This window comes from Rhineura floridana, chromosome 2 (assembly GCF_030035675.1).
Source record: "Rhineura floridana isolate rRhiFlo1 chromosome 2, rRhiFlo1.hap2, whole genome shotgun sequence".
Lineage (NCBI taxonomy): Eukaryota > Metazoa > Chordata > Lepidosauria > Squamata > Rhineuridae > Rhineura > Rhineura floridana.
The window spans coordinates 3,439,574-3,451,778 of record NC_084481.1 but is presented as its reverse complement, the minus strand read 5'-3'; the positions used below and the strand labels follow the sequence as shown (position 1 = coordinate 3,451,778).

At 41.5% G+C, this 12,205-nt stretch overlaps 1 protein-coding gene across 2 annotated transcripts in view; it reads right to left on the bottom strand.

Annotated features, from left to right (window-relative positions):
* The window catches only part of RAB17 (RAB17, member RAS oncogene family), a 28,863-nt gene that overhangs the window by 3,487 nt on the left and 13,171 nt on the right, over window positions 1-12,205 (bottom strand). For both annotated transcript variants that reach the window (XM_061612849.1, XM_061612848.1), the window contains exons 2-4: window positions 9,499-9,676; window positions 7,067-7,218; window positions 5,244-5,369 (exon numbers count right to left, since the gene is read on the bottom strand). In XM_061612849.1, the coding sequence (XP_061468833.1) occupies window positions 5,244-5,369; window positions 7,067-7,218; window positions 9,499-9,673 (453 nt within the window). In that variant the 5' untranslated portion in view covers window positions 9,674-9,676. The remainder of the gene's footprint in view (window positions 1-5,243; window positions 5,370-7,066; window positions 7,219-9,498; window positions 9,677-12,205) is intronic.

Genomic DNA, 12,205 nt, shown 5'->3' with positions numbered 1-12,205 from the left:
GGCAGCCCCATCAGGGCACTGGTATACTTGGCACTTCCAAATTGGCAGGGTCTTGGTGAGGGGCAGAAAAAATTGCTTGGGGCCTGCATTAGGCCCCTGTGCCTAGGGCTAACCACCCCTGCTACAACTGTATAATTGATTGTGTTTGATTTGGTTGAATACCATATTTTGCTTAAAATATTCTTTGCTGGGGTGTTTCATTCATTTAATACTCATGCTAATTAACAACTTCAAGTGCCAGTGGCGTCACTAGCCAGAGTGCGGGGGGGTGAGGACCTCCGGCGCGCCCTCCCAGCCGCATGGACGAGGTGGCTGGGCTTGTGTGTGCGTGCGCGCACTCGAGGCCAGCCACCCCCATCCATGCCCCTGGGAGGGCACACACCGGAGGGGCACCCAGCCGGAGAAGGCCTGGGAATGCCGGTGTGCCTCCCTCGCCCCACTGACGCTGCTCCCGATCTCGCCCGCCCACCTCCAAGGAGGGCGCAGCCTTGCCGGGCAACGGCAGGGGGCGGGGTGGCTCTGGGTGTCACCCCCCTCAGGGTGTCACCCGGGTGTGGTCCGCACCCTCCGCACCCCGGTTGTGACGCCCCTGCCAAGTGCCCTTCCAATTCACCACATCCTAGTGGCAAACCTCATGATAGTCATAGCCACTCCCGTTTAAACAACTATAGAACTTTTCCAAGGTTATAGAATAATCTGGCAAGTTTAAATACTGCTTTCTGCTGCTCTGTCACTGTCACCAATTGATTATCCTTTCTCACTGTCAGAGATAATGCTTGAACTACTGAATTTAGTGTCTACAAGTTTATCTCCTGCTGCTACCCAACTGCTTGATGTGTAGATGGGATGCTATCATCAGGATTCACTGACTTTTCTTCTGCAGTTACAGAATTCTCACTCTCCACAGCTTGGCTTTTGAAGCAGGAACTAATATGGCCTCTTTTCCCTCCAATTGGCTCAAATCAGCAGGAAACAACAAGGAAGCAAATTAGAAGACACTTCTCAGTGGCTGACACATGCCCTTTACATGCTGATTGGTTCATAGGACACTGGAGATATAGGGACCTGGCTCCCAAAAAAGTAAGGGGTCTAAGATTCCCTGAGTCCCTGAACAACTGCACCTCTGCCTAATGAACATCAACATTGTCCATGGAATGTTATGGGTGGGGTAAGAGGGTATTCCTCATCCTATCCACTCCACTTCCTTCACTTTGTGTTTTAGTTTTAGTTTGCATAGCAAAAATATAATTCATACATTACAAATGAGAAAGACACAAAAATGAACAAAGTATTCCATTGTAAAACCCTTGACATACACACTAACCATTTTTCAAGTCATGTTATCATATTATTGAAATCTACTATACAGCTTAAACTCAACAGATGCCTCGTAGGCCAATAATCTCTTACATGATTTCCCCCCCCATTTGCTTGTCATGTAGCATCCTTTCTTCCTAGCTCCATTAAGGTAGAACAAGAGCTCTATTCCAAAAGATTAGAGAAATTAAAGAGAAATTCAAACCTGGAAGCAATACACTGTTGTTGTTGTTGTTATGTGCCTTCAAGTCGATTATGACTTCCGGGGACCCTACGAATCAGCAAACTCCAATACCATCTGATCAGATCTCATACGTTCAGGTCTGTGGCTTCCTTTATGGAATCAATCCATCTCTTGTTTGGTCTTCCTCTTTTTCTACTCCTGTTTTTTCCCAGCATTATTGCCTTTTCTAGTGAATCGTGTCTTCTCATTATGTGTTCAAAGTACGATAACTCAGTTTCATCATTTTAACTTCTAGTGATAGTTTTGGTTTAATTTGTTCTAACACCCAATTATTTGTCTTTTTGGCAGTCCATGGTATGTGCAAACTCTCTTCCAATACCACATTTCAAATGTTGATTTTTCTCTTATGCACTATTTTCACTGTCCCTGTGTTTTTTCACTGTCGCTGTGGATGACAGATTCATTCATGGAGGAACCGTATGATAAAGAACCAGAAATTTTAGAATGCGAGGTGAAAGCTGCTCTTAAAATACTTGGAAGAAACAAATCATCAGGAATAGATGGCATACCAATAGAGTTGCTACAAGTTACTGAGACTGAATCTGTCCAAATTTTGACAAAAATTTGTCAAGAAATATGGAAAACTAAACAATAGACCACAGACTGGAAGAGTTCAATACACATCCCAATTCCAAAGAAAGGGGATCCCAGGGAATGAAGTAATTATCGAACTATTGCCTTAATATCCCATGCTAGTAAAGTAATGCTCAAGATTCTACAACAAAGGCTCTTACCACGTATGCAGCGAGAAATGCCAGATGTCCAAGCTGGATTTAGAAAGGGAAGGAGTACCAGAGATCATATCGCAAACATATGTTGGATAATGAAACGGACCAAGGAATTTCTGAAGGAAATCACCCTGTGCTTTATAGATTACAGCAAAGCCTTTGACTGTGTAGATCATGAAAAACGATGGAATGCTTTAAAAGAAATTGGGGGTGCCACAGGATCTGTTTGTCCTGATGCTCAACCTATACTCTGGACAAGAGGCTACTATAAGGACAGAATGTGGAGAAACCGATTGGTTCCCCATTGGAAAGGGTGTGAGACAGGGGTGTATTTTATCACCCTATTTGTTTAATCTAGATGCAGAACATATCATACGGAAAGCAGGACTGGACCAAGAAGAAGGAGGTGTGAAAATTGGAGGGAGAAACATCAATAATTTAAGATATGCTGACAATACCATACTCTTAGCAGAAACCAGTAATGATTTGAAACAAATGCTGATGAAAGTTAAAGAGGAAAGCACAAAAGCAGGACTACAGCTGAACGTCAAGAAGACTAAAGTAATGACAGAAGATTTATGCAACTTTACAGTTGACAATGAGGACATTGAACTTGTCAAGGATTATCAATACCTTGGCACAGTCATTCACCAAAATGGAGACAATAGTCAAGAAATCAGAAGAAGGCTAGGACTGGGGAGGGCAGCTATGAGAGAACTAGAATAGGTCTTCAAATGCAAAGATGTATCACTGAACACTAAGTCAGGATCATTCAGACCATGGTGTTCCCGATCTCTATGTATGGATGTGAAAGCTGGACAGTGAAAAAAGTGGATAAGAGAAAAATCCATTCATTTGAAATGTGGTGTTGGAGGAGAGCTTTGCACATATCATGGACTGTGAAAAAGACAAATAATTGGGTGTTAGAACAAATTAAGCCAGAACTGTAATTAGAAGCTAAAATGATGAAACTGAGGTTATCATACTTTGGACACATAATAAGAAGACTTGATTCACTAGAAAAGACAATAACGCTGGGAAAAACAGAAAGGAGTAGAAAAAGAGGAAGGCCAAACTTGAGATGGATTGATTCCATAAAGGAAGCCACAGACCTGAACTTACAAGATCTGAACAGGGTGGTTCATGACAGATGCTATTGGAGGTCGCAGATTCATAGGGTCGCCATAAGTTGTAATCGACTTGAAGGCACATAACAACATATATTTCCCAGTAATGAAAAAATTAATCAGTCCCATGTCTCCAATATACTACTTAATCCTTCCTTTCCTCTATCTCATAATATAAATTATCCTTAGTTATTTTGACATTATCCAAATTTAATTTCCCATTGTCTGGAAGTGGTTCCAATTGTTTTTCATTTTGAACAATAAAAGATTCTTACAGATGCTATCAAGTAATAAATCATTTCAACCTGATACTTTGATCCCAGCTTTTTCTTTCCCCACTTGGACCTAATCTGCATTGTCAATACAGCTGCTTCCAAATCCACCACCACCTTCCCTACAACACTTCTGAGGACAATAGGGAAAAGGAGGAAGCACAATTAATATGTAATGCAAAAAGGGGTCTAGCTGGACAAATAGACAACTTGGTACACAACCAACTGGCAGTGGAGGCTGGTGCTGAAGAGGACTGGTAGGGCAGAAGGCAGGGAGGCCAACAGTAGGTGGAGCCAGAGGAAAGAGCTGGTGGAGGTAGAGCTAATGACAGGTGCAATGAACAAATTCTGTTCTTGCCTCCATTCTCCTTGCTGTTGAATTCTACAGAGGCAACAATGAGACTAAGGACGGGAGGCTGACAGCCAGTGCCACGACCTAGCCTGGTTATAAGTAAGGGATATTCTTTTGGTTGTTTAAGAATATCCCAACCACATTATCAAATAGTATTTGAAAGAGATTTTTTTTAAAGCAGTTTATCAAGGGTACTTAACACCACATAGATTAAGCAAAATATTTAATCGAAATATGTACTGTTGGAGATGTAGAAGAAGTAACGCGGATTTTATACATCTTTTTTGGAGCTGTGTTAAAATAAAACCTTTTTGGAACAAAATTTTAGATATAATACAGAATATTACAGGTCAAATGTTATCCAGAAATCCTAAAATAATTCTTTTGTGCTTATTTCGTGAAGAAATTACTAATGTAGATTTTAAATTAGTAGCAACTTTGCTCACAGTGGCAAAAATATGTATCGCGCAAAAATGGAAGAATAACAACCCCCCAACATTGATGGATTGGTTGAAAAAAAACTTGGGAGACAGTATTAATGATAAAAATGACTTATAATAGAAATGCGATGAATTATAACCGTCACAATAAATTTGCAGAGAAATGGGCTTTATTTACACAATTCTGGAATGATAAAGTGATAGATGAAATAGCTCCATTTAATTTATTTACCTCAATATAGGAAACTGTTGTATTATATTATTACACTTAAATATGAAGGGGTAAGAAGTTAACCTTAATAATTACCTATTATTACTTTTGTTCATTTCATATTTTGTTTTTGCTGTTGTTGCTTTATTTTGTAATGCTTCTATGTAATCAATTTGGAACATTTTGTACTTTCACTTTATCTTGAATAATTTTTTTTTTTAAAAGTAAGGACCGAGGGGTCTGCCTGAGGTGGGGGCAGTGCTCCACTTGCCCTGATAGACCAGCTTCCACTGCCAGTTGGAGAACCTTAGCTATACTGGAGGTTGCCTCACTCAGTTGCACTTGAAAACCAACAGGAATCTAGCTGAGGTCTAAACTACACATGTAACTCATTGGGGGGAAACATTTCCCTGATTTTTTAACACTCCAAAGTAACTATGTGAGAGTGAGGGTTTCAGCAGAGGAGGGGGGGTGAGAGAGGGAGGGAGGGAGGAGAATGGCTGCATATTTGCAAAAGTCAGGAATAAGTTTAGATACTAGAATAATACCTACCTGTAGTGTGACCTCCCGTTTAGCAGAAAGGTCTAGTTTATTGCCAACCAAAGCTATAATTATTTCATCGGGAAGGAATTCCTTTTCCAGTTCCCTCAGCCACACCTTTGCTTTCTCCAAACTTTCCTGAAAAGATAAATTTTAAGTAAATGATTGATACTCTTCAGCACTAATGACCCGAAAATTTTTGAAGGTGTATTTCATAAGAGAAATTAGATGCTGTGTTAGTGTGGGGAATGTATTATGTTCAACCAAACAACATTTTAAAATTCCTAGAATACTGGTTCCTTTAAAGAAGTACCATTAGTAGCTAAGGCCTAGCTGCATGTAATAACCGTGAATCCTAGTTTGCGCCAAGCCCTGGTAAGGAGACCTAAGGGGTGAGAAATCGTAGCAGAACAGCCAGAACAAATACAGGCAACCTAATATGTTTAAAGTTATTTAATTGTATAATATTAGTTCTTAGTGGACAATTGAATAGAATACTGTTTGTATGCTGTTCCTTACATCTCTGAAAGTTAAAGGACTGATAGAGACAGGGTGTAATCCAACTCTTATTTATGCTGGACTGAGGAAAGTTGGATATGGCGGACCCCAGGCTGAGTGGTCCTGGCCCCTCTGGGCTCTGCTGGCAGAAGCCCCACACCCTGGCTCAGCCATGGCAGAGCCGGGACCCTGCCAGGTGAGCCAGGGGTCTGCTGGGGAAGCCCAGTCTGGCAGAATGGGTGCTGGCAGAAGCTAGAAGAAGGCCCAGAAAAGGAGCATTTCAGAGGCGTGTCAGTGGAGGGGCTGGGGGAGACTTAAACAACATGCAACTCCTGTTCAGAGCTCTCCAGTGGGTCCCAATCTGGGCCAAAAAAAGAGAGAGGCCGGTCTAAGAAAATAATTACAACAGAAGTCTATTGAGTGTGTTTACTCCCTGGTATTTGTGAGGGCCAGATTTTACTTTCTAGTCCCTGTGCACAGCTCCCGGCTGAGCCCACGTTCAGCCAGCCTGGAAGCTCCTGAACGGCAATTGCATGTTGCGGACCTTCCCATCCATTCCTCCTCCGCCGACTTCCCATGAGTTGGATTGCTCTGGTATTCTTGTAATGACTGCTGATCATTTAGGGAAAGACTCTGGAGTATAACTGTAGGGGCAAGACCATTACAGCTACAGCCCTGCTTTGCATTTGATTTATTTAAGAGATTTATATAACACTTAATCATTTGCATTTCCAAGCAGTGTACATAAAATCAAACCATATAGAAAATGAAACAGAACTTGAGCATAAAACCAAACACATCTTAAAATGCCTGCTGGAACAAGAAAGTCTTAGTCATGTGCATGAAGTTCAACAAGGAGGGTCCCTGTCTAATCTCAGTCGGGAGGGAGTTCCACAGGCTAGGGCCCACTGCACTGATATAGATTCATAATTCTTCACAATTTATCATTTTCAGCAAGTTTGACCTTCCTCATGTTTAAGATATATTGTCCTTTGTTCTTGATTTTGTATCTGATCCATACATTAGTTTGCATGTCAACAACATCCCGGCTGACCTTTCTAGCGGATTTCTATTTACTCAGTTGTTGTTATAATTGTTCTAACATTGTAACTTATAATGTCCTGGTTCAAGCTACTTTTGAAAGATTTACCAGGACCACAGAAGCGTACCAGAGCCACCTTTTCTGCACAAAAGCAGAACATGCAACTAAAAACCACCACCATCACCCCCCAAAACACCACCGTTTGAAAAGTATACCAAATGACACACTCAGGAATAGTTAAAGGGTAATTTCAAAATGAGAAATAAAAGGCATCCATTTATCATTACCGTCTTACCTTCCTAGTAATATCATAAACCAGAACAGCAGCATTAGCTCCTCTGTAATATAGATGACAGACACTATGGTATTTCTCTTGGCCTGCAGTGTCCCAGATCTCAAACTTTATTGTGGTGTTATCCAAACTTAGAACTTGAGTGAAGAAGGAACCTAAAAGCAAGAGAGAAATTGTTTTCTCTCTCCAGTGTAAACTGTAGCCACACTGGAGATTAGATTGTGGCCTTCTTCCATCCACTGTTCCATATTGCAACAGTAATGCAGCAAGGACCATTTCAGAAATGTTTTATGATTTGGCTGGGAAATGCACTGGCATAGCAGCATGGCTAGGAAACTGAGCTATGAATTAGCTGAGCTACAAATCAGGACATCCCTGGGCCTAATCTCACCTCTCCCATAAGCTTACTAGGTGGTCTTATGCAAACCCGTCTCTAAGCCTTGGCCCCCACATCTGCAATATGAGTGTAATATTATGGACACCTTACAGTAATGGACTAGGTCCCACATAATGCTAAATAAATGTGTGTGTGAAGCCATGAACCTGAATTCTGGTTTGTTTTGGTCCAGATAAACCACAAGGTTTAAACCTGCGAACAAACCTTGGGTTTACCTTGGTTACAAGTTGTGGTTTAGCTGGAATGAGACAAATTGTAAGCCTGCATTTGGACAATACACTTAGCCAAGCCATGGCTCAATTTGCAGCAGGAGGAGAACTGGGGTAGGAGTGCAGCAACCACAGTCTCCTCTCTGGGGCCCGCATGCTTGCACTAAACTACTCTTTGGCTTAGGATGACATGTGAACCAGGCCATTGTACGTGAAGCATTTTGAATACTTGGTCATTTATTTTATTTATTTATTTAATTTCATTTATAAACCGCCCATAGCCAATGGCTCCCTGGGCGGTGTACAACATACAATAATACAATAAATGAACAAAATCACAGATAAAAATACAAATTCATAATAACACTAAATGATATTAGCATAGTTAAAACATTAAAACAGTAAAATACATAGAAATATATTAAAATGCTATATAGATATTAAATAACTTCTATATAATGCTATATAGATTATTATGACTCAACCATTTAGTCAATTAACAAGTGTGAAACATTTTGAGCAACTAAAAATAAATTGGTTAGCAGATATATGTGATAACCACATACACATAGTTATCAAGCACCATCTTAAGAGACATTCTCTCCAGTGTGTGAGAGAGCAGGGAATGCCTCTTCTAGGATGCCTGCTCCAGCCATGGGTACATCAACTAAAAACAAAGTAGTTATGCTCATATCTACTTTTTTCTCATATGCAAATTAATATGACTAATTATTTGGACTTCTAGCAACCTCCAGACTCACACAGCAGCTTCAGTAATATTCTATATCAATCTTTTTCCTGTTCAAAAGTCAAAACACAGAAATTTCGTGTCTAAGCTCAGACATATTAGATTCAATACTTCTGACATTCCTTTCTTTTGAAGCAATAATGTGTACTGGGACTCTGCACTCTAATTTGTTGGGTCTAGGGCAGCATTTCCCAACCTGGTGCCCTCCAGTTGTTTTGGACTATAGTTCCCATCAGTCTTACTCTCTTGGCCAACCATCAGGGATGCTTGGAGTTGTAGTCCAACAACACCTGGAGGGTGCCAGATTAGGGAAGGCAGGCCTAGAGCATCCATTAAATCTGAAGTGGTAAATAGATAGTATTCTATGCATCCATTCAGACTACAAAGGCACTCTGTAGCCTGCATGCCCACGGTGCATGAGAGAGCTGAAATCAAATTTCATATCATGTAGCTCAAAGCCAAAGCCACCATAGCTTTGGCCTTCCCAATAAATCTGCCCACCACCTCTGTCATTGCTGCTTTCCATTCCTACTTGTAAGCCACATCACCAAGTGGCCTTCCTTAAGGGCCCTTCCTAGTTTCTGTCACTTCCTTGCACTTCTTCCAGCCCTGAGCCCTTATCTGTTGCGTCCTTTACCCCAGGCCTATCTTGGAAGCACTTGAACTCCAACACCATTGCTGCGCCTTCTGCTCTTTTCTGTTTCATTCTGTCTTTCCCGACAATTGGCTGTTAAATACCAGGAAGGGCATCTCTCTGCAAATTCGCCCTCCCCCTCCCCACAAATCCCACATGATTATGTTCAAGTTGTGCACTGTGTTGCTTATATCACTGGGTGTCACTCTGTCACTACAGTTTTAACAAAACAGATAGTGCTTCATCCCATAGGTTGGTTTTGTGCATGGTTGCCACGGAGACTATGGTTTATAATAAAAATAGCCGCAGCTGTGTCAAAGTAGTCCCTCAACCAAATGTTTACCGGTTGTTGGCACTCTGAATAATTTGTAATGCACAGGTTTATGTAAAAGCAAGGTGCACCTTCAACCTGTTTTTGGTCCCTCTCAATATGCTTCGTTTACTTACAGCCCACAGTAGGCAGGGAGTCCTGGAAGCCTTTTTTCACATAACGGTAGGCTAAACTTGTTTTTCCCACAGAGGTGCTTCCCAGAAGAACTACTTTAAAAATGTAAGAGTCTTTTGGGCAGTGGACATCGAGGCAGGGGATGACCTCTTTATTCTGCACTCTTCTCTGAGCCATATCCTGGAAAGGAGGAGGAGGAGGAGGACATGATTTGATGGCATTCATGTGAAGGTGTACGTGAGCAGCAAGTAGCCCTGAAACTGAGAGAAAGAGAAAGAAGCAGAAAAAAAGAGAGAGGGGGCACCAAACACAGCTAAGCAGGAAAAAAAAACCCTCAAAACACTGCTGAAACAAATGGAAAACTTTACTATTGGATAAAGAAGCTTCTCGACCTTTGCACCAAGAACAGTCATTTATTTCGGATGTATTTTTTGCCCCTGAAGAATGCGTATCCCACAATTAAATTTTTCATATATTCTGCAGCCATTGTGGAACAGTTTGTCTCTCTTTCCTGCTCACTGGCTTTTTCACACAGTGTGTGGCCATTGTGTTTGCTATGGCTCTGGGATGGGTGGAATTGCCAGGTTCTACTGCCCTGAGATTTCCTCCCATTCTGCCAAAACTGTGGGATTGATCTTGGATACATTCCATTCAAGGGAGAGGTAAGAAATAAATGCCCAGCTCTCCCTGCCTTGGAGGCCATGAGGTATGTGAAGGGATGCCTTTGCCTCGCACCACGACACCTGTCCCATGGCCTCTAAGGTGGGAAGGGCAAAAATGCTGCCTCCTCTCTGAACTAGAGGCCTTCCTCTAAACCTGAAGCAGATCCAAAACCTGCTGAAAAGCAGCAGGTCCTGTGAAGGAAATTAGCTGCTTTTAAAAGTTTTGGTCAACAAGTCAATCAGTTCTATAGGAAGGAAGCCACCCTACATAAGGTCATACTATTTGCCCTACTAGTGCAGTATTGCCTACTCTGATTGGCAAAGCAATCCAGGGTCTTTGGTAGAGGTCTTTCCCACCATCTGCTTTCCATGATCTTTTAACTGGAGATTCCAGGGATATTCTGCATGGAAAGCAAAAGAGCTATAGTTTCTTTCCATATTTGAGATCTAAGCATATCACCTCATTGGGAACCACCTGCTTGATCAAATGAGTAATTTCGTTTGTAAATTGATAGACAACTCCCATTGTTATCTGCTAGTCAGCTGGTGACTTTGTGTGTATGCTTAGGTCTCTGTGGGCCAACTGTATTTCAAAAAGGTGTAGATGCGCTAGTTATGTTGTAGAATCATAGAATAGTAGAGTTGGAAGGGGTCTATAAGGCTATTGATTCCAATCCCCCTGCTCAGTGCAGGAATCCAGCTTAAAGCATACCTGACAGGTGGCTGTCCAGCTGCCTCTTGAATGCCTCCAGTGCTGGAAAGCCCACCACCTCCCTAGGCATTTGGTTCCATTGCTGTATTGCTGTAACAGTCAGGAAGTTTTCCCTGATATTCAGCCGAAAGCTAGCTTCCTGTAACTTGAGCCCATTTTTCCACGTTCTGTACTCTGGGACGATTGAGAACAAGCCTGGCCCTCCTGTGTGTGACAGCCTTTCAAGTACTTGAAGAGTTCTATCATATCTCCCCTTCTCTTCTCCAGGCTAAACATGCCCAGTTCTTTCAGTCTCTCCTCATAGGGCTTTGTTTCCAGTCCCCTGGTCATCCTTGTTGCCCTCCTCTGAACCCATTCTAGTTTGTCCATATCCTTCTTCAAGTGCAGTGTCCAGAACTGGATGCCACAAGTGAGTCCAAGTCTATAGGTGAGGTCACATATTTGCATAAAGGGCAGTAAGTTGTAAATCTGCATGCCTTCCTATGTCTAGGAACTGAATCTTCTCCTTCATTTGAGCTAATTTGTCAATCCTCACATTTCTGTCCACCTTTCTATCCCTCAAAAAGATTGAAATAAAACGTATCCCTTTGTGAGAGAGAGTTTATTTGTGTTCTGAATTTTTTTCCCCATTAGCTTTGGGAGCCCGGATGGAAGTATGAGAGGACACACATCAATGTGATGACCAGAGACTTCATGCCTATTTCTCTGAGAGAGGCACCATAGGATGAATCAAAGGAAAGACCATTTTCATGAAACCAGTGAATAAGTATCTCTTGGTCAAATAGTTGGGAGTAGAATACCAATCCTTGCAACAAGAAACCTGAACCACTGGGGTGTGTGTGTGTGTGATAGAAAGGCAATTGATTCTTCCCTTGCTGATTCCTTCTTTAGTAACTACTTGTTACTAAACAAGTAGTTTAGTAACCCCTCAGGCTTTACTTCCTCCCTTCTTCCTTTCTAGTCAGTCAGAGATAGTGCCTGTGAGTGTGAGCCTCATCATGGCTTTACAATTGCCATATGTATGTCTGTAGTCAGGATGACTTTATTTCCCAGTAGTAATAAACTGTAAGCTTCTTTATTCTTTCATCTGTTTTACCAGATTATTTCTGCACTCTGATGCAATACATACCAAACTCCAATACAAATAACATAATGGCGCAAGTGTAAGAATTTTAGTTTGAACTTCTAGAATTTTAGTTTGAACTTCTACTATTCTACTTTAAAAAGACCATGCAAACTCTTGATTTCCTTAAATACATTTTATCATACTGTTTGATCAGTATAATTCTCTTACTGGGGTTCATTCACACTCCCCATGCCTACTTGGCTGAATTA